At 40.1% G+C, this 23,398-nt stretch overlaps 2 protein-coding genes across 2 annotated transcripts in view; one reads left to right on the top strand and one right to left on the bottom strand.

The window, feature by feature from the left end:
* LOC149290338 (phosphatidylinositol 4-kinase alpha-like) overlaps positions 1 to 23,398 on the bottom strand; it is a 61,554-nt gene that overhangs the window by 20,982 nt on the left and 17,174 nt on the right. Inside the window, exons 7-21 of the mRNA XM_089489522.1 lie at positions 21,331 to 21,397; positions 20,778 to 20,926; positions 18,359 to 18,424; positions 17,745 to 17,841; positions 17,193 to 17,384; positions 16,969 to 17,069; positions 16,571 to 16,700; positions 16,317 to 16,446; positions 15,958 to 16,053; positions 15,519 to 15,702; positions 14,910 to 15,013; positions 14,623 to 14,791; positions 9,826 to 9,876; positions 2,399 to 2,507; positions 442 to 578 (exon numbers count right to left, since the gene is read on the bottom strand). Of these exons, the coding sequence (XP_089345648.1) occupies positions 442 to 578; positions 2,399 to 2,507; positions 9,826 to 9,876; positions 14,623 to 14,791; positions 14,910 to 15,013; positions 15,519 to 15,702; positions 15,958 to 16,053; positions 16,317 to 16,446; positions 16,571 to 16,700; positions 16,969 to 17,069; positions 17,193 to 17,384; positions 17,745 to 17,841; positions 18,359 to 18,424; positions 20,778 to 20,926; positions 21,331 to 21,397 (1,782 nt within the window). The remainder of the gene's footprint in view (positions 1 to 441; positions 579 to 2,398; positions 2,508 to 9,825; positions 9,877 to 14,622; positions 14,792 to 14,909; positions 15,014 to 15,518; positions 15,703 to 15,957; positions 16,054 to 16,316; positions 16,447 to 16,570; positions 16,701 to 16,968; positions 17,070 to 17,192; positions 17,385 to 17,744; positions 17,842 to 18,358; positions 18,425 to 20,777; positions 20,927 to 21,330; positions 21,398 to 23,398) is intronic.
* On the top strand, positions 4,532 to 7,689 carry LOC149290339 (heparin cofactor 2-like). The gene is made up of 4 exons (XM_089489661.1): positions 4,532 to 5,381; positions 6,147 to 6,420; positions 6,915 to 7,056; positions 7,498 to 7,689. The coding sequence occupies exons 1-4, from the start codon at positions 4,532 to 4,534 to the stop codon at positions 7,687 to 7,689; spliced, it is 1,458 nt and encodes a 485-aa protein (XP_089345787.1).

Genomic DNA, 23,398 nt, shown 5'->3' with positions numbered 1-23,398 from the left:
ACAAAGCTTGTTTTCTCGCAAGGTGCCCTTTTAAAACACAAAAGCTATTACAATAGTGAATTCTATATACTGCACTTTTAAAACATCATGGTTTATATTCTGCATCACTTTCCCATTAAGTGACACTTCTCAAGCCCTCAGGTATTGTAATGGGCTGTAAAAGCAAGATTTTTTTTCCAGGAAAAATACGCAACTGTGAAAATGGCCTTAAGATGACAATGGCTGTATGGTGTATAGTGATATTTATGTATTTAAAGGTACATGACAATAAAAATAATAAAGCAATACAACAGATAATTTCAGCTGTCTAGTCTTACACTCAGTGATGCTTACTCGGAGCGATTACTTTCATATTTCATCACGTTTCAAATATATTTTCTATGCACGTGTGTGTATGTACATATGTATACATAAAACAAAATCCATAAAAAACGTTCTCACTGGTGTCACGGTGTCATTCTTCATGGCAGAGTTGTACTGAAGGACAGAACGTAGAGGCTCCTTGCTTGGGAACGTTAACAGAGGAGACTTTGTAGCAATTTCACAAACTCCCTCATACCACTCCTCGGGCCAGAGTCCTGCAGTGGAGAGGGAGACAGTGGTACAAAGGGGAGCCCTAGAGTGTATAGGGAGATGACAATACAAAGGGGCGTCCAGTACAACACAGACAAACAGTGGAACAAGGAGAATCTTACAGTAAACAAGGATACAAAGACATAGTATTGCAAATGATTCTCAAGACAGTGTCTCGACAGGGACACTTTCATGAGAAATTTGGAATACAAAAACCTTGACAAGAATGACAGATTACGGTATGCTTAGAGCTATTAGAGAAATAGAATGACCCTGGTCAATGGTGAAACATCCCACAAAATTATCTGAGGGGTGTTTCCAACATGTGACTCCTGTTGATCTACCAGCTTCATTCTCTGCCTACATGTGGCCTACATGTAAAGATGGAGCAATAGGTTTCAGAAAGGTAACTAAAAAAATGTATGTTCTTTCAAGGAAGTATATTTAATGTTAACGTCCTTTCAAAGGGCACATGGGAACAATTAAAAAAACAAAACAGAAGCCCTAGAAGAGACAGAAGGTAGATAGAAGAGCCTATGGAGCCCTGGGAGGTGGGGAGATCAGAATAGACAGACAGTGATAGAGAGAACGCTACATAGAGAAACCCTACCACAACAAACACATACTAATACAATAAATACAAGACAGAGCACATGAGGCAGGGACACACAATGGGCAAGGGCACAGGAAAGAGAAGAGAATCTAGGAAAGGCAACAGTATAAGAAGACAGAGTAAATAATGGAGAAGAACATGGTAACAAGGGGAATATCTGAACGTCACAGACATGTTGGTGGTAATGGAAAGTCAAAGGTGAGTCAAAGGTGACAATAGTGAAGAAATCTATGGTTTCTTCAAAGATAGTCCAAGGGTTGACCCAAATGTTGACAAACAGGAATGGGAACAATACAAATGGTTACTTGAGTATTTAATATGGATAAAAGACCCATACGGACTGGAATAATATGGAATTGAAGAGCCTCAAAAATATAGACTGCCGTAACAAGTCACAGTTACAAGGAAAGGGCCACTGGGGACAGGCACAGGGCAGCCCCCAAATAGAAAGGGAAAGCCACATATGAGGGTAGGCAAGAAACTGTTGCAACAGAAGTTATACAAAAGGACCTCTAGTGCCTTCACATAAACAAAGACAAACAGATGTTGATACAAAAGGAATCCTAGTGCCTACAGCTACAAAAAAAATTGATAATGGGATCTTGAGAGCTTGCAGGAAGGTTGACAGCTCCCAGTTTAGTCACTACATCTCAATGAATGCAGAGGGACTGTGATTGAACCTCAAAGAGCATGAACAGAATGTATGTGAACTATCAATGGCAGAGAGTAAGAGATACAAAAAACAAACATACAGCCGTACTTATACAAAAAGAACCTTGAGAGTACTTAAGAGACAGTAATAGAGGAGAAAATTGATGGCAACACAAAAAGGAAGCCTATGCTCCACAAATTGTCACACAAGAAGAACTACAGAGTGACGGTGGCATGGGGGGAATTCTAAAGTTACAGAAGGAGAGAGCACACAGATACAAAAGAAGATACCGATACAAAAGAAGCCCAAAGATAGTGACATAAAAGGAAACCTAAAGGGTACGGAAATAATGATACAAGAGGAACCTTGCATAGTACAGGGAGATGGTTCTACAAGAGGAACACTGCAGAGTACAGGCACACAGTGATACACAGCGAGAGCAGCAGACACAGGTTGGTAGAGATGCGAATAGACCCCTGCAAAGGACAAGAGCACTGTGATAAAGTGAGATCCCTGCAGAAAGCACTGTACAATGTGTATACAACATCACTGCCTTTTACCTGATCCTTCCACAGCAAATCCCATGAGAACAGAATACAACCAGAAGTCCCTGAAGAGTTTCTGAAGCCTTGGTTTTGCCTCCTTGATAGGTGGTAATCTCCGAGTAAGCTAGAGATGGAGCATAAAGCATATAATTTTCACACAGACCAAATTATGTGGAGAATTAGTATCCCAATTAAGAAATGCTTCTTTAGAATTTCTGCACAGACCATATGGAGCAAGATATATACTTTTCTCCTAGGGTACATGTTAGCCCCTGATACTCAGGATATTTAATTAAAGCCAGATGATTAGCCATTAATTACACTTTTTAACATGCATTTTAGAACACAGAAAACCAGAAACAGATGAATTACCAGGCCCGTATCTTAATTTAACCTGTTATGTTCTCTACTCCTATTACATTTAGCACTCCAGGAAGTTTCTATACTCTCCCCTGGGAGGCTAATGTATGTAGTATGTATGCATATTGAAAGGAACACAAGCCACTTTAAAGATTCATTACATTATAAAGTCATTAACTATTATGTGTGTCCTTGCTTCTTAAATGTACAATGGGTGGACAGGACATAACAAGTAGTATGTAACGTAACAATTTGACTTACAGAGACAACAGGTGAGGAGGGCCCTCCTCAAACAAGCTTACAGTCTAGAGCAGGCATGTCCAAAGTCCGGCCCGCGGGCCAATTACGGCCCACGTTCCGGACTGATAAGGCCCCACAGAAAAGCTGCCCAAATATAGATCTGTTTTTTTGATATTTTTTGATATTTAACACCCGTCATCTAAGTCACAAAATGAAAAGTATGCCCTTTGCATAAAATAGTTACTTTGCATTTAATTTTAATGGTTCAAAGAATGTCAGGCAAAATGGTCGGCCCTCGCACATGTTCACTTCATGAAATCTGACACTCTTCGAAAAAAGTTTGGACATGCCTGGTCTAGAGGCTGTTATATGCACGCGCGCGCACGCACGCACGCACGCACACACACACACACACACACCATACTCAGGTGGCTAACCTGATCACTACATTCAGAGCCCAACATTTTTACTGCAGTGCCAATGTTATTTGAGGGGATTTTCTAAATAGCTCTATGGCATACTTATTCCATAACACTGTAAAAATGCAGATTCTGAGTGCTCAGAGTCTACCACACAACAACATGAATAGATATGAAGCCGACTAAATCCTTCTGCAGTTTGTAATCCTGAAATTCGGGAAAACGGGAAGGGACTAGGGGCCTCTATGCACACGAGGGCATTTGGCTGACCGTGCATTTCTGTCCCTGTTTGATCTAGATCGTGTTTACACTAGGAGGTACATTCAGAGACCCATGGCAAAGGTTGTTTATTAGTCCTGGAACTGCTCTATGTAGAGTGGTCAGTAACTGGAAGCTCTCAGGTAAGGACACAGCTCAAAAAAATTGACCAAATCATGGAATTAGTTTGATTATTTCCTATGTATGGCCACCCTTTTACATACTTAACATTGATCTCTTTCTGTGACAGGCATCTGACATTTATGAGGCAATATTTTCAGTTTTGTACAGGTGGTTGATAATATATCATTGTTCTAGTCATGGAATCAAGTTCTCTGTGGGGGGGGGGGAGACTTAAAACCCTTTTGTCTCCAATTTCTAATCAATACAAGTGACATCTCTGATAAATCATACATGCCATAAGATAATCATATATGTTTTCTACCTCAATCTTTGTTTAGTAGAAGATATTATATACTACATATTTAAATTGTCGGACATACACTCACTGTGATGTATTTGTAGGAAAGCCACTGGGGTTTGTTCAGTGTTGCAATGAGTTTACATGTGAATTTAAGGAGAAGGGCCACTCAAGTCCAAGTTTCTCCTTTAAGAAGAGCTGAGCTGGCCTTGCATACAACATAGTTCAATCTGTGTAGAGACGTTCCTGAATACTTACTGATGAAACAATGAATTTTGCAGGACCAGCCAAGCTCTTTGCAAGAGAAGCTTCCTGGGGCTGTCCCATCATGTTAGCCAATATAAAGTAATATTAAAATGGTAAACCTATAATCTGTTCAAAACAAACATTATTCAATATGTTTTTAGAAAACTACAAACGGCTGAAGGCAACTTTCACCACTTTTCTACAATGAAACTTCTACAGCTTGCTACACTTTTACTCCTGACTTCATCAGTACTGTGTGGTGTCAAAGACTTGCTCAAACATTTCAATAACGGCCCCAGCAGAGCAGATCCTACGGAGAGAAGTGAGGCGACAGAAAATACTTTAAATCTGCAAGAAGACACTGTCACTAATGATCTAATTCCTGAGGGAGAAGAGGATGAAGACTATCTGGACTTTGATAAAATTTTGGAAGGCGAATATGATATCGACATAATTGATGCTGCTCCTGAAATAAAAGATACAGAAACAGACAAGGGAAACCTTTATAGGCTATTCCATGGGAAAACAAGGGTTCAAAGGCTCAATATAATCAACGCCAATTTTGGCTTCAACCTTTACCGAACCCTTAAGGACAACACAAATGCATCCGAAAACATTCTCCTCTCACCAGCAGGAATTTCTACTGCCATGGCCACGATATCACTGGGTACAAGAGAAGAGACTCTAGACCAAATTCTGTCCACTCTAGGCTTCAAAGACTTCATCAACGCTAGTTCCAAGTACGAACTTTCCACCGTCCATAATGTCTTCCGTAAACTGACTCACAGACTATTCCGCAGAAACTTTGGCTATACATTGAGGTCTGTCAATGACGTCTACATCAAGAAGGATTTCTCTATTCAAGAAGCCTTCAAGAACAACTTGAAAAACTTTTATTTTGCGGAGGTTCAGAGTGCCGATTTTGGGGACAAAGCTTTTCTTACTCAGGCCAACCAGCGTATCTATAAGTTAACCAAAGGTCTAGTGAAGGAAGCCCTGGCCAATGTTGATCCATCTCTTCTGATGCTCCTCGTTAACTGTCTCTACTTTAAAGGTAAATATGTTTTGTTTCTCCAGAACACAGTGTAATCATCTTAAGCAATAGGCAAATAGCTCTTAACAACATAGAAACAACATAGACATCAGGTCTGGGTTAAAGCATCAAAATTGTGGTGCTGAATTCCAAATAAATTCCCCAGAAGCAAGACCTAAACACTTTTTACATTATATGTGTAAAACATTAGAAAATAAAAGCCTTACTTGCGCTAGGAAATGTGTAGCTCAATTAAAAACAAACTTCAATAATGGCCATTAACTGATATGCTTATAAGACTGCATGATGGCAATATCTATACTATGGATTATGTTTGCTTTATATAGCTCAGTGTGGTGCTAGAGTTGATATACAGTGAGCAGTGTTAATATAACCACAACATTTCAATATTAATAGACAAATCAGGTTAGACTTCCATGTTCCAAGTTAATCACAGGTCTATCTTACTAAGCACTGCTTTGTAAAATCAGTGTGAGAAAAAATGTAAAATGTAAAAAATGTAAGCAAACTATACACATATAGCACTTACAAATAACTTACATGCATTAGAGTTTCAGAAGAGAGAAACCTATAGTCTAAAATGCCTGACCGTCAGTTAAGACAATGTACCAGTAAGGCCAAATAAAAAACACCCCAATAAGAGGCTAACATTGGTTACTAATACTCGGGAACATTTCTAACAGAACATTAGAAATGTTCTTCTTCCTCGCTCCTAAATATGTCTATTTGGGTTCTAATTTCTAAAAACGTTCCTCCCTATATTAGGAACATGGGAGAACAAGTTTCCTCTGGAGTTTACACACAACGCGGCTTTCCGTCTGAATGAGAAGTCAGTGGTGAAGGTACCCATGATGAAAACCAAGGGAAACTTTCTGGTTGCAGCTGATCATGAGCTGGACTGTGATGTCCTGCAGCTACCGTACGTGGGGAATATCAGCATGCTCATTGTGTTGCCACACAAACTCTCTGGCATGAATAGTCTGGAAAAGAAGCTCACCCCACTGGTCGTGGAAAGATGGCAGCAGATCATGACAAACAGGTGCATAAATTACACAATGTTAAAACAAGTTATGGGGCAGAAGGCACATTTTAGAAAAAAACGCTGCAAACCTGGATCCTATTATGAAATCAGAAAATATAATAAGATCTTTATATTGAATATTGACAGGAGGAAGTGGATCACATCCTAAGCAATTATCTGCAGCACAGAAGCCACTTGGTTTATTTATCTGTTATTAAACAAGCACAATAACATACTTTAAGACTGGTAACATATGTCCGCTTTGATAGGGGGCAGACAACAGTCTTTCCTGGTTATAGTAATCATGCCGGCTAAGCTCAAGCATTTGAGCTCTAGGAAATCTCTGTTACCTTTTATTGGGCCAGAATAATCACCAAATAAATTGAGTTACATATGCTTTCAAGACCTCAGAGAATATATATTGAGGATGCTATAAAACAACCTGGCCCTGTGATTTCCAGGGATGTTATTGTCCTTTGGATGAAATATTTAATTTAGCATTTCTGTTTCAGAACAAGAGAGGTTTATCTACCTCGGTTTAAACTGTACAAAAACTACGACTTGAAGGATGTCCTCAGTACCATGGGAGTAAAGGACCTGTTCACTAATGGAGACTTCTCTGGGATTTCGGATGAGAAAATGAACATTGGACTGGTTAGTAAACTCTCCCTCTTTTATGTAACCACACAAACGAGTTACAGAAATGCTATGGAGAGCCTCCAAGAGGAGCTAAAGGCATTCTTAGAGTAAATGGAAGATTCTTATTCCAAATGAATACAAGCGCTGTAATATCTATTTAAAATTCTGATTGCCAGAACTATATGCGAGATACTGCATGTTTTAGCAACCAAAGGTTCAAAAGAAAGCCTGTGGATGAAATATCGGTTTTAGAAACCCATCACTCAGGGACAACCTTTAAATATAACAAACAAAATCATACATAAGTCATCTATTAAAGTTAATTCCTGGCATCGATCCTAAATCCTATTTTTTAGGCATTGTCAAAGCGGACCTTCTCCTCACTGTATTTAAAGTTTATCCAAACAGTGCCGTTTTAGTAAAGAATAAAATGTCTGATTATATTGCCCTTTGCAGTTTCAGCACCAAAGCACAATTACAGTGAATGAAGAAGGAACCCAAGCTGCAGCAGTCACCACCGCGTACTTCATGCCTCTATCAACACAGACGCGTTTTGTAGCAGACCGGCCCTTCCTCTTCCTCATCTACGAGCATCGCACCAACTGCCTGATTTTTATGGGAAGAGTTGCTAACCCCACAAAGCTGTAAATTATCCAATTCCAATTGGAAAGTGATAACTTGTTTAGCATTTTTAATCCAAACACATTATGGTAATGTGCATACCAGGTCTGATGCAACATGAATCTGTTAATATTGTTCTGAGAAAAAACCCACCGGTAAACAGCCAGGGACCACCGCCAACAGGGAGGAAATGCAGTATATGGGGTTTATGTACTAAGTAGGGTGTTGTAGAAGAGTTATGGCAAGATGAGATATTAACTATGTTTTATGAAAAGCCAGACCTGCCAACTTTCTCCTTCATCAGTAATGAGTTGACCCTACACATTGCTCATTTATGGCGGGGAGGAAAAAAACTCAGCAAATCTTATTAGTATGTACTTCCTGCATCCGGAAAACTTACTTACTGGCTATCCATAATGCATAGATCGGTCTGTGAGATTAAATCTTCCAATCATTGCAACTCACAGTTTGGTAAATAAACCCCCATCGTCTTGTAATGAAAGGTCCTAATTATATAGCCCATTCCAAACACCAATTCACTCTTCCACATCGAAAGAGCACACATGCAGATTTGTATTACTCAGGAACAAAATGAATTTATCAACCTACTGTAGCTGGCTGGAAAATATTTTAATAAATCTTTCTGTAATATGTAGTATGTTGCAATATGTCTGTTTTACAATAAAAGAGTTGCATAAAGTCTACATACATGCATGTTGGATTTTTTCCCCACTTAAAACACTTGGATAAGAAACATGGATATATATGGATTTGAGGTATGATACAACTTAAAGAAGATCTGTCACTTCTCTGACATCTTGCAGTTCAGTGCACTACAATAAGTAACGCAATATTTATAGATTAGGAAGAGGAACGTGTATATATATTATATATATATATATATATATATATATACACACATATACACACACACACACACATATAATAAAACCAGGAGAGCAGCTTAATGTCCCCCTCCGGAGGAAGAAGATTGATCATAGCTTTTTTAATGGTGGGGGGACTTTAAGAAAATTATGCCACCCTTTGCCACAAATCTTAAGATTCCATTGAAGTCAAATAGTCTCTTGCTTTTAAATCACTGGCAGGGTATAAAATGGAAGATTCAAGGGCTGACAAGTCTAAAAGAGAAGCGAGGAAGTTTGGCAGCACGTGCCCCTGCTTTACACAAGGTTGATAAATATTTGCACTTGTTCAGCAATAATATAACTATTAACTTCAGCAGAAGATAATGTGTAGGCACTACAGCTTGGATCTGTTCTAAAAAGGTACTCGGGTGCAGATTCAATATTCAAAATTTCATAACTTTCTTATAGCATTAATATGAGAAGCATAAAAGGGAGAAAAATACATCAACATTTGTATTCTAAATCCAGTAAATGTAGGCTAAAAGTTTAAGTGATTTCACACTTCATTTTTATTAATTTATATCTTTTTTTTTGGTTTCTTTTATTCAAAATTATGTGGAGTGCTGGCATCCGCTTGGATTCATTTCTATAGATATTGTTCCCCAATTATTTATAAACCACCACTAAGGAAGCCCCTGGTAGCTATAGTAGCATGAATATTAAAGTCCTTACTGCAATGCAACAAACAACTCTACTAAGGTGAAACAGTCGCTACTTTAGAACACTAATTGCTACACTGTTACAGGGTAAATTTCATCAGACATTTTAAAAGGCCACATATCAACATTCGAAGGTTCACACAATCTGTGGGGCATGTAGTGAAAATAATAGACAAATACAGGACCAGGTATAGATATTGCTGTAAAGAGTAAACACTTGCAGAGTGCCATACACTCCATAGTGATAGGGTAGTCCCATCAGTGTTCAAACTTTTGGGGCCACTCTCAACTGAACGCATCCATTGCACATGTGGGACGGATTGCATGATATGTGGGTGGGCAGTAACATGACAAACTTTGTAATCCATACAGAACAAGCCATGGCATTAAAACACACTAACAAAATGTGACTAGAGCAGCATCATGAGTAACCCCATGAGTGGGTGTCCCTATTAGGGGGGCACTAGATACCATGATCTAGTCAAGAATCAGCAAGGGAAAAAAATCCAAGAAAATTTAAGTAAAGCGGTCAATGCAGCCCACACTGACACACAAACATAGGATTTATTGATACTCACCACGGCAATTACAGGAATCAGAACTCCCAAGTTCCCCGCACTGCTGGAGGCCTGGCAAAAAGTCATTATATCAAAAGGTTAGGTAGGAGGACAACATCAACATTCCATTATTAGAACACTTCACATGAAAACATCTCCTCCGTATGCCAGCTGCAAGTTCAGATAATAACAAGGTTTACACTTTATGCTAATCCACCCGAATTGAATCCTACAAATTGTACAGCCTCACAATTAGACTCCATTTATTTCTCCACCAGCAAGATCTGCAGTGCTTTCATCAAGTAGACTTCCGATGTAAAATGGAAAAGTATAATAAATGCCTGGTCCATTAATGAAGATAGAAAGCAAACTGTGTAACGCAGAGAACAGAATAAGACACCACACACATTAATGAAAGACAATTAATGTAATGTAACAATTTTAAGTAACCATTCAGTTGACCTAGATGTCCCTACAAGTGGACAGAGGACCAGGAGTGGCACATTGGACAGGTACCCGATACGTTCTCCCATGTACCTTTTTTACTACTAAATGCAGGTGAATCAAACCTTGGATACATGCAGCAAAAGTGTCAGCACACACTGTGTGTATACAACAAGCAGGGGTTGTCCATTTTAAACAAAAAAAATGTTAACATGTATTGTAAAATTAGGAAAGTTGGTAGATGCCTTCAAAGTAATGTTGCTTATAGCCCTTATAAGTATATAGTTGTCCGTCCTTGAGTTTATTACAAGTTTTACAAATAATAATTAACTTCCATTTTATTTATTTTCAATGGCTACTGGGCAGGAGAATTGTCGCAGTTCACATAGTATCTGTTTTTAGCAGGGCAAAGCCCTGTCGGTGCTAAGTACAGCAGATAGACAAACAGGACCTTGGCCAATGTACATCATGATCCAGTGAAGAGTTGAGGCATTCTACAACCACAGGACTTTGGTCTGTTTCACTGAATTGTAGGTGGAAACCTTGACAAAGTTGCCACATTAAAAGTCAAAAAACAACAGTTGAACAAATGTTAAAAATAACATGAATGTAGGGATCTGTTAACCATTTCACATACCTAACACTACTATGCAGTCACACTAGGGCCCAAAACTCCATAATCTATTGAATGCAGCATCGATTAAAGCCTGTCACCGGCAAACCTATACAACTCTTATGATGAGTCAGTATCGTTGACTTCTTAAAAGGCTTATCCACTGAGCCAGGCCAAATATCTATCATAATTAATTCCAGGTTAGGGACTTGTAACATGGTGTATCCACACAAATTACACATTTTCTTCCGGACAAGTACGATCTCTTTTAAATATATACATAAAACATAATTATTAGTGACAAATCTAGAATTTGTTATACACAGTAGGTGGCACAGCTGAACAATGACCCAATTTATGCTCGTCAACATGCCCTGATTACAGTCATATCCCACATACATATTTTTGTATGTCCAAGAGGGTCACACGCATACTTTACATATCACCCTAACTTATATATTTATTACTACTACTGGCAGTAGAGATTTTTTTTACATACATATACATTTATATGTATGGTATTTTTTATGTTTTTTTTCTTTTACTATTTTCATTCTTTTTTGGCACTATTCCAGTGCAGTATGGATTGAGATCCTTTTTGGGATATCTCTTATACATTTTGAATGCCAATGATATCATGGTGACATCACTAGGCTCAGCATAAATTTACATACTGCCACATCCTAAGGGGTGAAAAGGTGTTAATTTACTTGCAAGGCTATTCTTTAATATGGACTTGGCCTATAAAGGTCTACACAAACGCTTAGTCAATGTAAGCTCCACAAAGTTTTAGATAAAGTTATGGTTGTAATTGTTTGGCTGTATCTTGTAGCCTGGTTCTATATTACTGTTGCATTTAGGATTACATTTGGTAATGTATTTTAGTGCTAGATTCTGTATTTGCAATTAAGGTTAGATATTGCTGGGTTTTCAATTACATTTGGTGATTAAGATTATGGATTTTTTTCCATGGGTTTACGTTTGTAAATTGGACAAATTAATGGAAATTAAATCTGGAGATGGAAGTTACAACCAAGATTAACCTATTTGTCTGCAGGAGATGCGCCAAGCATGTGGTGAGAAGCAATGTTTTTGGAAGGATTGGAGCAAGGAGACTTGCATATTATCTCCAGAACACCTTTGGGGCTGGACACTGAACCCAATGAGTGTATTTACTCTGAAAGTAGTAACTTTGTCAGGCCCATGTGTCTCGGAAACTTATTTTCTCTGTCTTGCAACCTACCTACACTGTAGGCTCTGCAAGGCAAGAACCTCCATTTTCTTATGGGATCCTATCTATGCTCTGTACTGCACGCTACATATTAAAGTTTGAAGATCTTCAAGCCAGAAGGCTTCTAGTCTAAATATTGCATCCTACCCCCCCTTCCTCATGATTAACCCAACATTAGAAAAATTAGAGTAGCAACAGCAGCAGTTTCATTGGACTTCTGCTTGTTGCTGGTGAAAAAATAAAATTAAAATACAAATTATTCCTGATTTTTTGTCATCGTACAGGACAGACATCTATGTGCAGGCATATATGTTAGCTGAACTGTATTTACAAGCTATTTCATTACACATAACTAGACAGTTCTAAACTCTCTGACCCCGAAACTCTTCAAAGATTAACCCTGTAATAGCCCATCTATTGTAGTGACTCACTTATGGTGGCAACCAAAATGGTTTTAATAATGGTACTAATGAAAACCATGACTTGTCTGGAGCTAAAGATATTCTGAGCTAAGTCTCCAGTATTCAAGCAAGGATCTCAGCTGCGATATACTAACGAGAAAAGCACCAACTGAGACGCTCAGTTAAGACATCATTCACCCCATGAATTAGGTTGAAACCTGGGGGCTCAAAGGTAAACCCTTACACTTCCCCGATATGAACATAAACAGTCCAAATTGTATGTATCACTTATACTTATATGTCACAGTTAAAATCCGTAACGGTGTGGAAATGGATTGTAAATTAATTTGGGCAGATCCTTCCTTAGTTTTTGTTAGTGTAAGTAGAAAATGTTAGAAAAGTATGTCTATTGTACAGGATTGGTGCTATATAAATTAATAATCTGCCATACGTATAACATTGACCAAAGGAATTTTGAGATTAGTGAAAAGTGAGGAAGAGGTATAAATACCGTATTGGCTCGGATATAGGCCGCCCCCGTATATAGGCCGCACCCTAAAAGTTTGGTGCTTTTTAAAAGAAAAAGTTTTTTTCTTTAAAAAAAGCACCAAAAAAACATGCTGCCACTCTGTCTCCCCCCCCCCCGAGATATGCTGCCACTCTGTCTCTCCCCCCCCGACTTACCAGAGGAGACTCCCGGGTGTCTTGCGGGGCTGGCGGGGGACATCTACGCAATATGCGTACACAACTTCCGGTGCCGGCACTCAGCTGATGTGCCGGCACCGGAAGTTGTGTACGCGTATTGCGTAGATGTCCCCCGCCGGCCCCGCAAGACACCCGGGAGTCTCCTCTGGTAAGTCTTGGGGGCAGAGGTAAAACGCATCGTGCGTACCATCCGCACGATGCGCTTAGACAACCTCCCGTGCCGGCACCCCCCCCGTGGAAAGTGCTGGCAGGGGAGGCTGTCTGAGCGTATCGGGGAGTAGGATGCAGGTCCCCTGCACCGCTGCGGGGGATCTGTATCCTAACCCTGCCCGGCGCCCGGGACTGCATGTCCTGGGCGTCGGGCGCTAGACCCCGAATATAGGCCGCACCCCCACTTTAAAGACTTAAAGTGGGGGAAAAAAGTGCGGCCTATATTCGAGCCAATACGGTAATTGTTTTTCAGAATTCAGCTACTGGGTAAGCGGACGTAGTTCGAACCAAACCAAAACAAAGCACTGGATTTAATTTTAATAAGAAAGGCTAATTCTCAATATCCTACCCACCATCTCTTATATAACCTTGAATATGCCCGACATCGGAAAATATTTATGGATGTTCATGCACACTTTGTACATCACAATTTGCTTAATTACTACCCTTAACACTAACATCTTACAGCAATAATATTAGAGATGGCCTGTTCCCTTAAAAAGAAAATGCATTCAAATATTTGCATGTCAGTGCATGCATTAAATGCGTAATATTCATTAGGTATGCTGATGGGATTATACCTGCAGGCACGAATAACTTTTAAAACTAAAAAAAAGAGAAAGATGTCAACTAGAGCTCACACAGGTAAGACAATAAAGTGGGGATGGGGCCATTCTGTAACTGCTCCTTAAAAAATGTTTTATATGTGAAATAGGGATGCCCAATCCCAGAAATTCATGATGTATCACAATGGACAGCTGAAACAAGGACACTTGAACGCTATATGGTCTGCTCTGCTCAGAATTTTCTTAAGTGTTAAGAAAAAAGCAGTGCAATTTTGGTTTAATAGTAGGGCTTGGCCCAGTCACTTGAGTCAGAGTAATAATAAAATAGGCAGTGGAAGAAAAGTTAGGATAGGTGGACAAAGAATACAAGAGAGAAAAGGGGTGTTTAATGCTACAGTTTTCAACAAACTACAACAAAAAATAAGAATGTAGGCATGACAAATAGCAGTCCACAGCTAAAAAGTTAAACCCAAAGGTAAAAGGTTTATTGCTGGAGTCTATAGCTAACACCTCAAGGGAACAGCAAACGCCCAACGCGTTTCGCACTAATGCAGCACTAACTCGTAGGCAGTGTCACAGAGCGGCTTTTTACAAAATTGCATTAGTGTCCCAATAGTAAGGATTCCAGGACATGCACACGCTGCTCACCTTCAGTGCTGGGCCCTTTTCACTGGCTCTCTCACTGGCTCTCTTCCCCTCCAACCCCAGTTGCACAAACAGCTCCAGCAAGTTCATCAGCAGCTCGTCCACCAGCTGTTCTCCCTGGATGTTGGCAGCAATGTTGGCCAGGGCGTTTATGACGGCCAGGGAACAGTGCCTGTTGCGATAGGTAATGATATGTTGAAGCACTGGACACAGACTCAGAATCGACAAGCCACAATAGACGATACTGTGGATTGTTTCAAAATAGTAATGAAGCAGCAGCTTGGCCTCACCTGTATCCATGATCCTTATAATCCTTGGTAGCAGAGTATACCACAGAGCTGGCCTTCACACTGATCTGCTGAAACAGGTTCCACACCTCCTGGTAGATGTATTGCTAGGAATGATACATTACTAATTACTGACTGGCAGAGAGGTGGACAAAGCTTACTTCTCCAACTACTAGAAGAACAATGAATTACAGTAATACGAAGCTGGGGTATTGTGTGTGACTTAATTTTAAGTCACACACAATAACAATATTTCATTGATCGTAACAGCGCTACGGAACCTGCTAGCGCTATATAAATAAAACGTAATGGAATATCATTACAGCTAGAAAATCATTATTAATACTGCACTGATAATACCATCCAACAGTTTGGCTTTTGGAGTGATGCTAAATAATTGGCCTCATGTTACTGTCTTGCCTTGAAGAAGGTGCATTCATTACTGGGATAATTTCCAGTGTCAAATATTGATAACTGGTTATGTTACTGATAAGGCACTACTACAATCTCAGAATATGCAAATTTGGAACCTACTCTCAATTTATACGCGGTCAATGCTTACAGTGATTTCTGTGTTTCAGTCTAGAACCCAATAGCAACCCCATTTCTTACATTGCCAGTGATGACCATGCATCCAAGCTGGTCTATAATGAGGACATCCAGCTGAGATGGGGGCTGGCAGAACTTCTGCTGCAGAATCTGAAGGATTGGCTCCATCACCCTGGGTGTATCCCTCAAAGCCACAGCAATGTGCCCCAGGGCACGAATTGTGTGGTCGGGGATCAAGTGGGCATCCCTTAAAAGAAAAGGTTCACGTCAAACACAAGTCCTATTTGGGGGGTGGGGAGTATGACCATGCTACCAGTACCTCTGAATTAATACAAATGCTTCATACTATATATAGATTAAGTTACCATAACTCAATATACTTAAGAAATTCAGAATATACCCAGGGTAGTTAAAAAAGCCAATGATAGCTACTCATATTGAAGAATTGTAGTTTCCCATCCCGCTGCTAAAAGTGCGACTGATGCAGAAAACAACGACATACTTTTCATTTTCCTGTGATATGTACAGGCGGTTGGACAAGCTGGCAAGGAAGGCTTCCACGATAACTGGATCTATAGTCAGGCCAGCTTTTAAACATCTGCAACAAGAAGCAAATTGTATCAGCACACGTAATCTAATGGCCTTTATAGACGTTAAGACGAGAACAAGATTGAGTCACACGATCTTTGTAATAGGACTGTCTGGCTGTTTGGTTATGTAGGAAAAAACATTAAAAACACCAAACATGAGCCGTTTAAGCCTTATGTGTCTGAGTTCCTAAACATATATACAGAAGTCTAAAACCTTAGGTTTCAAATGAAGCAGTAACAGGACAATAGATAACTGTGTCACAGATGATACCTGCAGATGTTTTCTATGGCAATGTCTCGAAGCTGCTCATACATGGAGGTCTGACTCTTCCTGCCAGATATGACATTCATGGTGGATTCTGAGTGCTCATTGGTTACACTGATCTTGATGTCATTGGCACCTGGTAATAGGAGAAAATGTTACAATGTTACAGAACAATTACAAAGGAGGAGTCAGCCTCAACTTCCTTCCATGGTACACTATTTGAAAACACATAATGAAACTGGGTTGTCTGGACGGTGTACCTGTCTGATACTGGCTGTGGTATTTATAAAGTTTCACCAGCACTGGAGATGGAATCACAAGAAAATCCCGAAGAGATGGTGTCACTGAGTGTACCACCACCGGAAATCGTTCACACAGGCGTCCCAGTCCCTGAGGGAACACAAAAAAAGTAATACAATGAAATATATAATATATACATACATATTTAATCTTATTACACACATTTTAAATTGTTTTCAAAAATGTCACTGTTGCATGAATTTTTCCCTTTTCTTTATGTTACAAATATATGGAAGTACCCATGCTCAGTTATAACACTGTCCATGGGTGCAATAGTATGTCACAAATACAAACATTAAGAATTGACAACATTTTCTACTACATTATTTAAACAAACTCAAGTAAAACAACAAGGCACCTGCAAGCAGCATATCAGAAGGGGCATATGAGCTATGATGACTTTGCTGGAGGTCTTGGACTGCAGTTTCTCTGACAGTTTAATGCACAAGTTTTCTGCACCTTTGTTTAAAAAATAAATATAACAAGGTTTCAATCTCATCAGACTATAACTCTTTTGCAAACAAAGCAAGTGAAGCATATTATCGCCCAAAGCCTGAGCAAGAAACAACTAAAATAATGTACCTTGTTCATCTTTAACTGCCCATACCATAAGGTCCACGCAGGCTGCATTTGCTTGACACCTTAGCTTCAAAGGGCTGAGCTCATTGTGTAATCTGTCCACATCGTGCAGTATTTTCTGCAGCTCAGACTGGCTGCTGTTGAACTGTTCGAGCACAAAGTCATGAATCTCCTTCACAAATGATGTCTGGAGGTCTAAACAGATGAGCCATTGTTAAAATTGTGGTAACCCTTCACTCTGACAGGTATGAACAATGTGCTGAGTAAGACAAAGAGAGAAAAAAAGAACTGCAAAAGAACACAACGTGTGGAACATAGAAACCTAACAATCTTGAAATTAAAATAAAGGTTCAAGGAACAGAAGGTACATGGCTGCAATTGACTACACATTTCAAGCGAGTGATTAAGGAACAAGTTCATGGCACACAGAGGAGAAAAACGTCGCCCATAAAGCATGTTTGGGATTGAGAAGCCTAATTTTATTGCATTCTGTTTATACAATCACTGTTTTCACTGGACAGGATTTGATTAACTCAAGAAGAATAAGTTACTTACCTTTCATGTGATACAGCGTGTCTCTGAGCATTTTGAACATTGCCACATAAAGTGGATCACTAAAGGTCTTGTAGTAAAGGTCTGCACTGGGATTTGCCTTAAAACATGCATAAAAGAAATGTATTTATTTTCAGGCTGCAAGATAACGAGAATACATTAATCAATTTTAGGCTAACTACCCCTTTACCAGGATGTTCTTAAGGATGTATATATCCCTGAAGGAAATCTAATAACATAATGCATTTTGGTGGTGTGGCTCAACACGGACAGCCTGGTAAAATTGACGTTACTTTCAGAAAACGTCTTCCACTTTTAAAAAGCTAAATCCATGTTGCGTGTACAACGACTGTAAAAGGTAGGAACTAAATAAACTACTTCATGTGGCTGTTCAACATTAGCAGTCTATAAGCACATTCAATATGAACGCATGAATACAGAGTAACTCTACTAAAAGGATATCTATTTAATGCCGACATTTACATGCCAAATATATGATCCAAAGAAGGCAGGACAGTCATTGACAATTGACATTGTACAGTTTTCTTTTTATAGCAGATGATGTCAAAGCACAAGACAAACGGAGTGATTCTATCTAAGAAATAAGAACAAAATACCTCTATGACTTCAGTGATCAGGGCATCCAGTGAATTCAGAAATGGATCTGCCACGATCTGCTTCACCTGGAAAAAAGCACATAACCTTTCATACAATATTTGATGATCTAGTCACGTAATTATTTTAGTATAAGTAGTAGACTTGTGCATTCGTCTTCGGGCGAACATGGAAACGAACACGAAGAGTGCGTTTTCGTGTTCGTTCCGAAGACACGCCGAAGAGAAGACGGCGGCGGTAAAACGTAGGCGAAGACGAAGACACACACCACGAAGATCTTCGTGATTGTCTTCGTCTTCGTCTACCATTCCCCCCCTTCATCTTACCTTGTCTTGGCTTCTTGGCTTCGCGGCATCGCGGCAGTTCCCGGAAGTGGAAATCCGCAGGTTCGCCGTCACGCTACAGGGCAGTGCGAATGAGCCTATTGGTCGCCTACAGGGACCTCCTCTGGCATCAACCAATTGGTTGATGCCAGAGAAAGACCCTGCAGGTGACCAATAGGCTCACTCGCAGGGTCTTTGTAGCCCCTGACAGCGAACCTATGGATTTCCGCTCCCGTTAACCCCTTCGATGCTGCGTTATCTAACACAGCATCGAAGGGGTTAACGGGAGCGGAAATCCATAGGTTAAAGGGCCGTGCTAGCGAACAATAGGCTCACTTGCACGGCCCCTTAACCCTTTAAAAAAAAGTTAACCCCTAACTAATTGAACAGGGAGGGAGACCAGTGGCATCGGCAGTGCCGATGCCACTGGTCTCCCTTCCTGTTCAATTAGTTAAATGTCCGTACGAGCGACTTTATTGGTCGCTCGTACGGACATTTAACCCGGCACGGACTAACTAATTGAACAGGGAGGGAGACCAGTGGCATCGGTCTCCCTCCCTGTTCAATTAGTTAAAGACCAGTGGCATCGGCAGGGCAAGTTGCAGCATTGGGGTTTTAAAACCCCAATGCTGCAACTTACCCTGCCGATGCCACTCATCTCCCTCCCTGTACAGAGTTAAATGTCCGTACGAGCGACTTTATTGTTCGCTCGTACGGACATTTAATTAATTGAACAGGGAGGGAGACCAGTGGGATGTGCCGGGTAAGTTGCAGCATTGGGGTTTTAAAAGTCTGCACGAGCGACCAACAGAGTCGCTCGTGCAGACTTTTAAAACCCCAATGCTGTAACTTACCCGGCACATCCCACTGGTCTCCCTGTTCTATCAGTTAAATGTCCGTACGAGCGACTCTATTGGTCGCTCGTACGGACATTTAACTGATAGAACAGGGAGACCAGTGGGATGTGCCGGGTAAGTTACAGCACCAGGAGCCTAAAAGTCTGTACGAGCGACCAACAGAGTCGCTCGTACAGACTTTTAAAATCCCAATGCTGCAACTTACCCGGCAGATCCCACTGGTCTCCCTGTTCTATCAGTTAATAAATGATAGAACAGGGAGACCAGCGGGATCTGTCGAACAATTACGGCACCTGGAGTATAACAGTCTGTACGAGCGACCCTATTGGTCGCCCGCAGGGGGCTCGTCTGCCATCAACCAATGGCAGACGAGCCCCCTGCTGACGACCAATAGAGTTGCTCATACGGACATTTAAACTCCTGGCGCCAGAGCGGCTTTAACCCCGTTTTAACCCCTTAACCGGGGAAAACGAAGAAAACCCGAGCACGAAGAGTGTCCGCGAATATTCGCCCGAAGAGAAGACAGGACCAGGCGAATATTCGCGGAATACGAAGTTGTTTTTTTTGCCGAAGACGAGCACGAAGACGAACACGAAGAGCCCCCTGGTGCCCAAGTCTAATAAGTAGTTCATTTGTGTGAAACACCAACAACATTTGCAGTTTCTCCATATGCTTGAATTGGACTGGAGCATAGTGTTCTCCACCAACTATTACCTTTGGTTATATTTTCTTGAATTTCATCCAAATAATTCATCAATTTAATTATTTAAATTAATTATCATACGTCAACCCAACCAACCATTCTTGCAGAAGAAACACGCAGAGTGCATTATTCATAATGCACAGGTTACGATGTAGGATGAAATGTTTCAGCACCACAAAATTCAGCGACTAATCATTCATGCACATTCCACACAACTGCCATCTTTAGTATACACCATTAAAATCGAAAATTTCTAACCTTACTATAACATCTGTACCGCTTCAAGTTATAATCCAATACTACCCATAAAATTATACTTCCTGTGAAACTGCAAAACATTATTATCCTCTCTTGGAAATGTTTGCGTGGATTCCCTTTGACTAGCAAATGAGCGTGGTTGGCCGTCATGTGTTAGCTCTCTGCAAATTTTGACCTGCAAGTCTAGAAGCAAAAGGGCTCCAATGCCAAAGACAACATAACATCTTATAGAAATCACAAAGAAAGTATTAAACTAAGTCTTTTCAAGTATCTACCTTACCATGCTAAGCAGCTGACGCAGTATGTCCTGCGGGATATCCAACTCCTTGATGCTAATGCCAGTGAACAGAGGAGAGACTGAGAAGCTGGAGCTGATGGTGGTGAGATAATAGTCAGGATCCACTGCACTCCCATCTGGTAGGTAGGAGCCTGGTTGAGAAGAAGAGACAATATAAAAGAATGTTGGAAAGTTGCACGAAAATGGCTCAATATAACATCTTCAATATTTTTTTGGTGATTTTAAACTAAACTAATCTGGAAATGGAAAATAAAAGTCGGTAGACCAACAAAAAAGTATCAAACATTTTTTTAAGCAATCCTACAATGTAAACAATTCAGCAAAGAGAGAGGTGATCAGTTATTTTTAGTTACTGGGAAAGCAAATGTTAAACAAAAACATATTCTGTACATCCATGAACAAAGCTACAAAAGATATCCCCGGGTCTGTGAAAGGACTACCCATGGAGAAGTATCTCCGGCTCATATTTTACATGATCCCTAGCTCTGGATTAATGTGATGAAAATTAAATTATACAGTCACATAGCCACAGTACCTTCAAAATACTGGATGTTGGATCCCGCAGGAGAACCAGGGGGTGGGACAATACGGTCCGGGCTAACCTGCAAAACACAAGGTTCATGTGAGGACTCACAGTGACAAGACGCACAAAACATATATACAGCACAGCAGGTTACTTGGTCTTTTTTTTTTTTCTTTCCATAATCACTTATGGATTTTGGTTTTCAATCAGTGTAATTATTTTGGAGAAAATTAGTTAAAAGTTCACTGCAGTGAAGTTGAGGTTAGTGTCTAACAGTGGGCAGGGCCAGCAATATCTAATCAATTTTCTGCCCCTGTAGGTTTCCCTCTTCTCCTCAACCCTCCTTACAAAGTTTGCCTGTTATCAATAACTTGTTTGCTGTTCCCATGATGAAGGTGATGGTTATAAAACATATATTGCTTATTTCAACTTGTAAACAGCAATACATGGTTTTTTTAACCCCTTCGTGACAAAGGCCGATTTTACTTTTTGTACCCTTCGTGACAATGTTTTTATGCTTTTTTGCTTTTTTCTACACATTACGGGGCAATAAGTACAGGTAGCGTTTTGCTATTTCAAAGCCATTTTTTCCAAATCTGGTAATTCTTCTCCCCATGTGCCATTTCGGGTATATTTGAAGCCAGCCCACGCAATTTACCCCATCAAATCATATATTTTTGAAAACTAGACAGTCCAGGGTATTCCAAATGCTAGTATTTTAACCCTTTCCAAGCACTAATTCTACCATCAGCCTTTGTCAAACTTTATGGTAGTAATTTTTTTTGCATTTGTTTTTTCACACACATTTTGTTCAGGTATGAATAAACAGGTTCTGGTATATGTCACAATCATAAAACACCCCAATATGTGTTTAGCAACATCTCCTGAGTACAGCGATACCTCACATGAATGATTTTGCCTGGCTGTTTGGGGGCAAAAGGGCCACATTTGGGGCATGCGCATTTTCAATGTTGAACTTTGGCGTTTGGCGATCAACTGCCCATGTCCTATTTGGTACATCTTTGAGCCGGGCCATTTCAGTATGCCCAACAAAGCCATATATTTTTGAAAACTAGACACCCCAGGGTATTTTAACTCTTTGCATGCACACATTTTACCACCAGAACTTTTTCAAAGTTTGCAGTAGTATTTTTTTGTGTGTATTTTTCCCCCACACACCTACTTTATGTATGAATTTACAGCTCCTGGTTTATGCTGCTGTCGCACGAAACCCCAACATGTGTTCAGCAACATCTCCTGAGTACAGTGATACCCCACATGCATGGGTTTGTCACTTTTTGGGGGAACTAAAAGGCCACATTTGGTATGTGTGCATTTTTCTAATTGGAAATTAGATGTGTGGCCATCCTTCCCCCCGTGTTATTTGGGACATTGTTGAACCCGGCCAATTCATTTTACCCCATCAAATCATACATTTTTTTTTAAAGTAGACACCCCATGGGCATTTAATATGCCAGTATTTTAACTCTTTCCATGCGTGAATTGTTTTAAGCTAATATGCTAATTTTAGGACTTGCTCACAAAAATATATATTTTATATATATATATATATATATATATATATATATATATAATTTTTTTTGCCTTTTTTAAAAAAAATGTAACATTTTTTTCAACTTGAAGGTTCCCCTGATAGTGACATCAGTGGGAAATTATTTTTACATTTTACTTTTTTTTACTATTTTTTTCTAATTATTATTAATTTTATTTTTTTATTTAATTTTACTAATCACACTGTGATTAGAAAGCTGGGCTCCATTGACTTGTATGGTTGAATGCAGTACCTGTATTCAACCTGCAAGTGGAGCCAGAGTTCTCTAGAGGGTCTGGAGACCATCTAGCAAACTTTTTCGTCTTTATTGGTTTTTTTCCCGGGCCGCCGCCATCTTGCTGATGGTGACGATCACCGGCAGCGGTGGCTGTGACCGCTCTCCGGAGCGGTCACAGTCCATCCAGAGGTAAGTGTTTGGTGTCGCTGGATGCCTCCTGATCGCCTCCTAAACGCTTTTAAAACGGGCGTCTGCCGCCATACAATGTATGGCGGATGTTGACGCCCCGG

Source organism: Sceloporus occidentalis, unplaced genomic scaffold (genome assembly GCF_023333645.1).
Source record: "Sceloporus occidentalis isolate IW3139 unplaced genomic scaffold, rSceOcc1.0.p SCAF_40, whole genome shotgun sequence".
Lineage (NCBI taxonomy): Eukaryota > Metazoa > Chordata > Lepidosauria > Squamata > Phrynosomatidae > Sceloporus > Sceloporus occidentalis.
The sequence above is the reverse complement of the archived record's forward strand: the minus strand, read 5'-3'. Positions and strand labels throughout refer to the sequence as shown.

Bases quoted from the DNA above. Each gene is read 5' to 3' on its own strand.
- LOC149290339 (XM_089489661.1), top strand. From the start codon at position 4,532: ATGAAACTTCTACAGCTTGCTACACTTTTACTCCTGACTTCATCAGTA. The intron at 5,382-6,146 runs GTAAATATGTTT...TCCCTATATTAG, and splicing joins TAACTGTCTCTACTTTAAAG to GAACATGGGAGAACAAGTTT. The intron at 7,057-7,497 runs GTTAGTAAACTC...TGCCCTTTGCAG, and splicing joins AGAAAATGAACATTGGACTG to TTTCAGCACCAAAGCACAAT.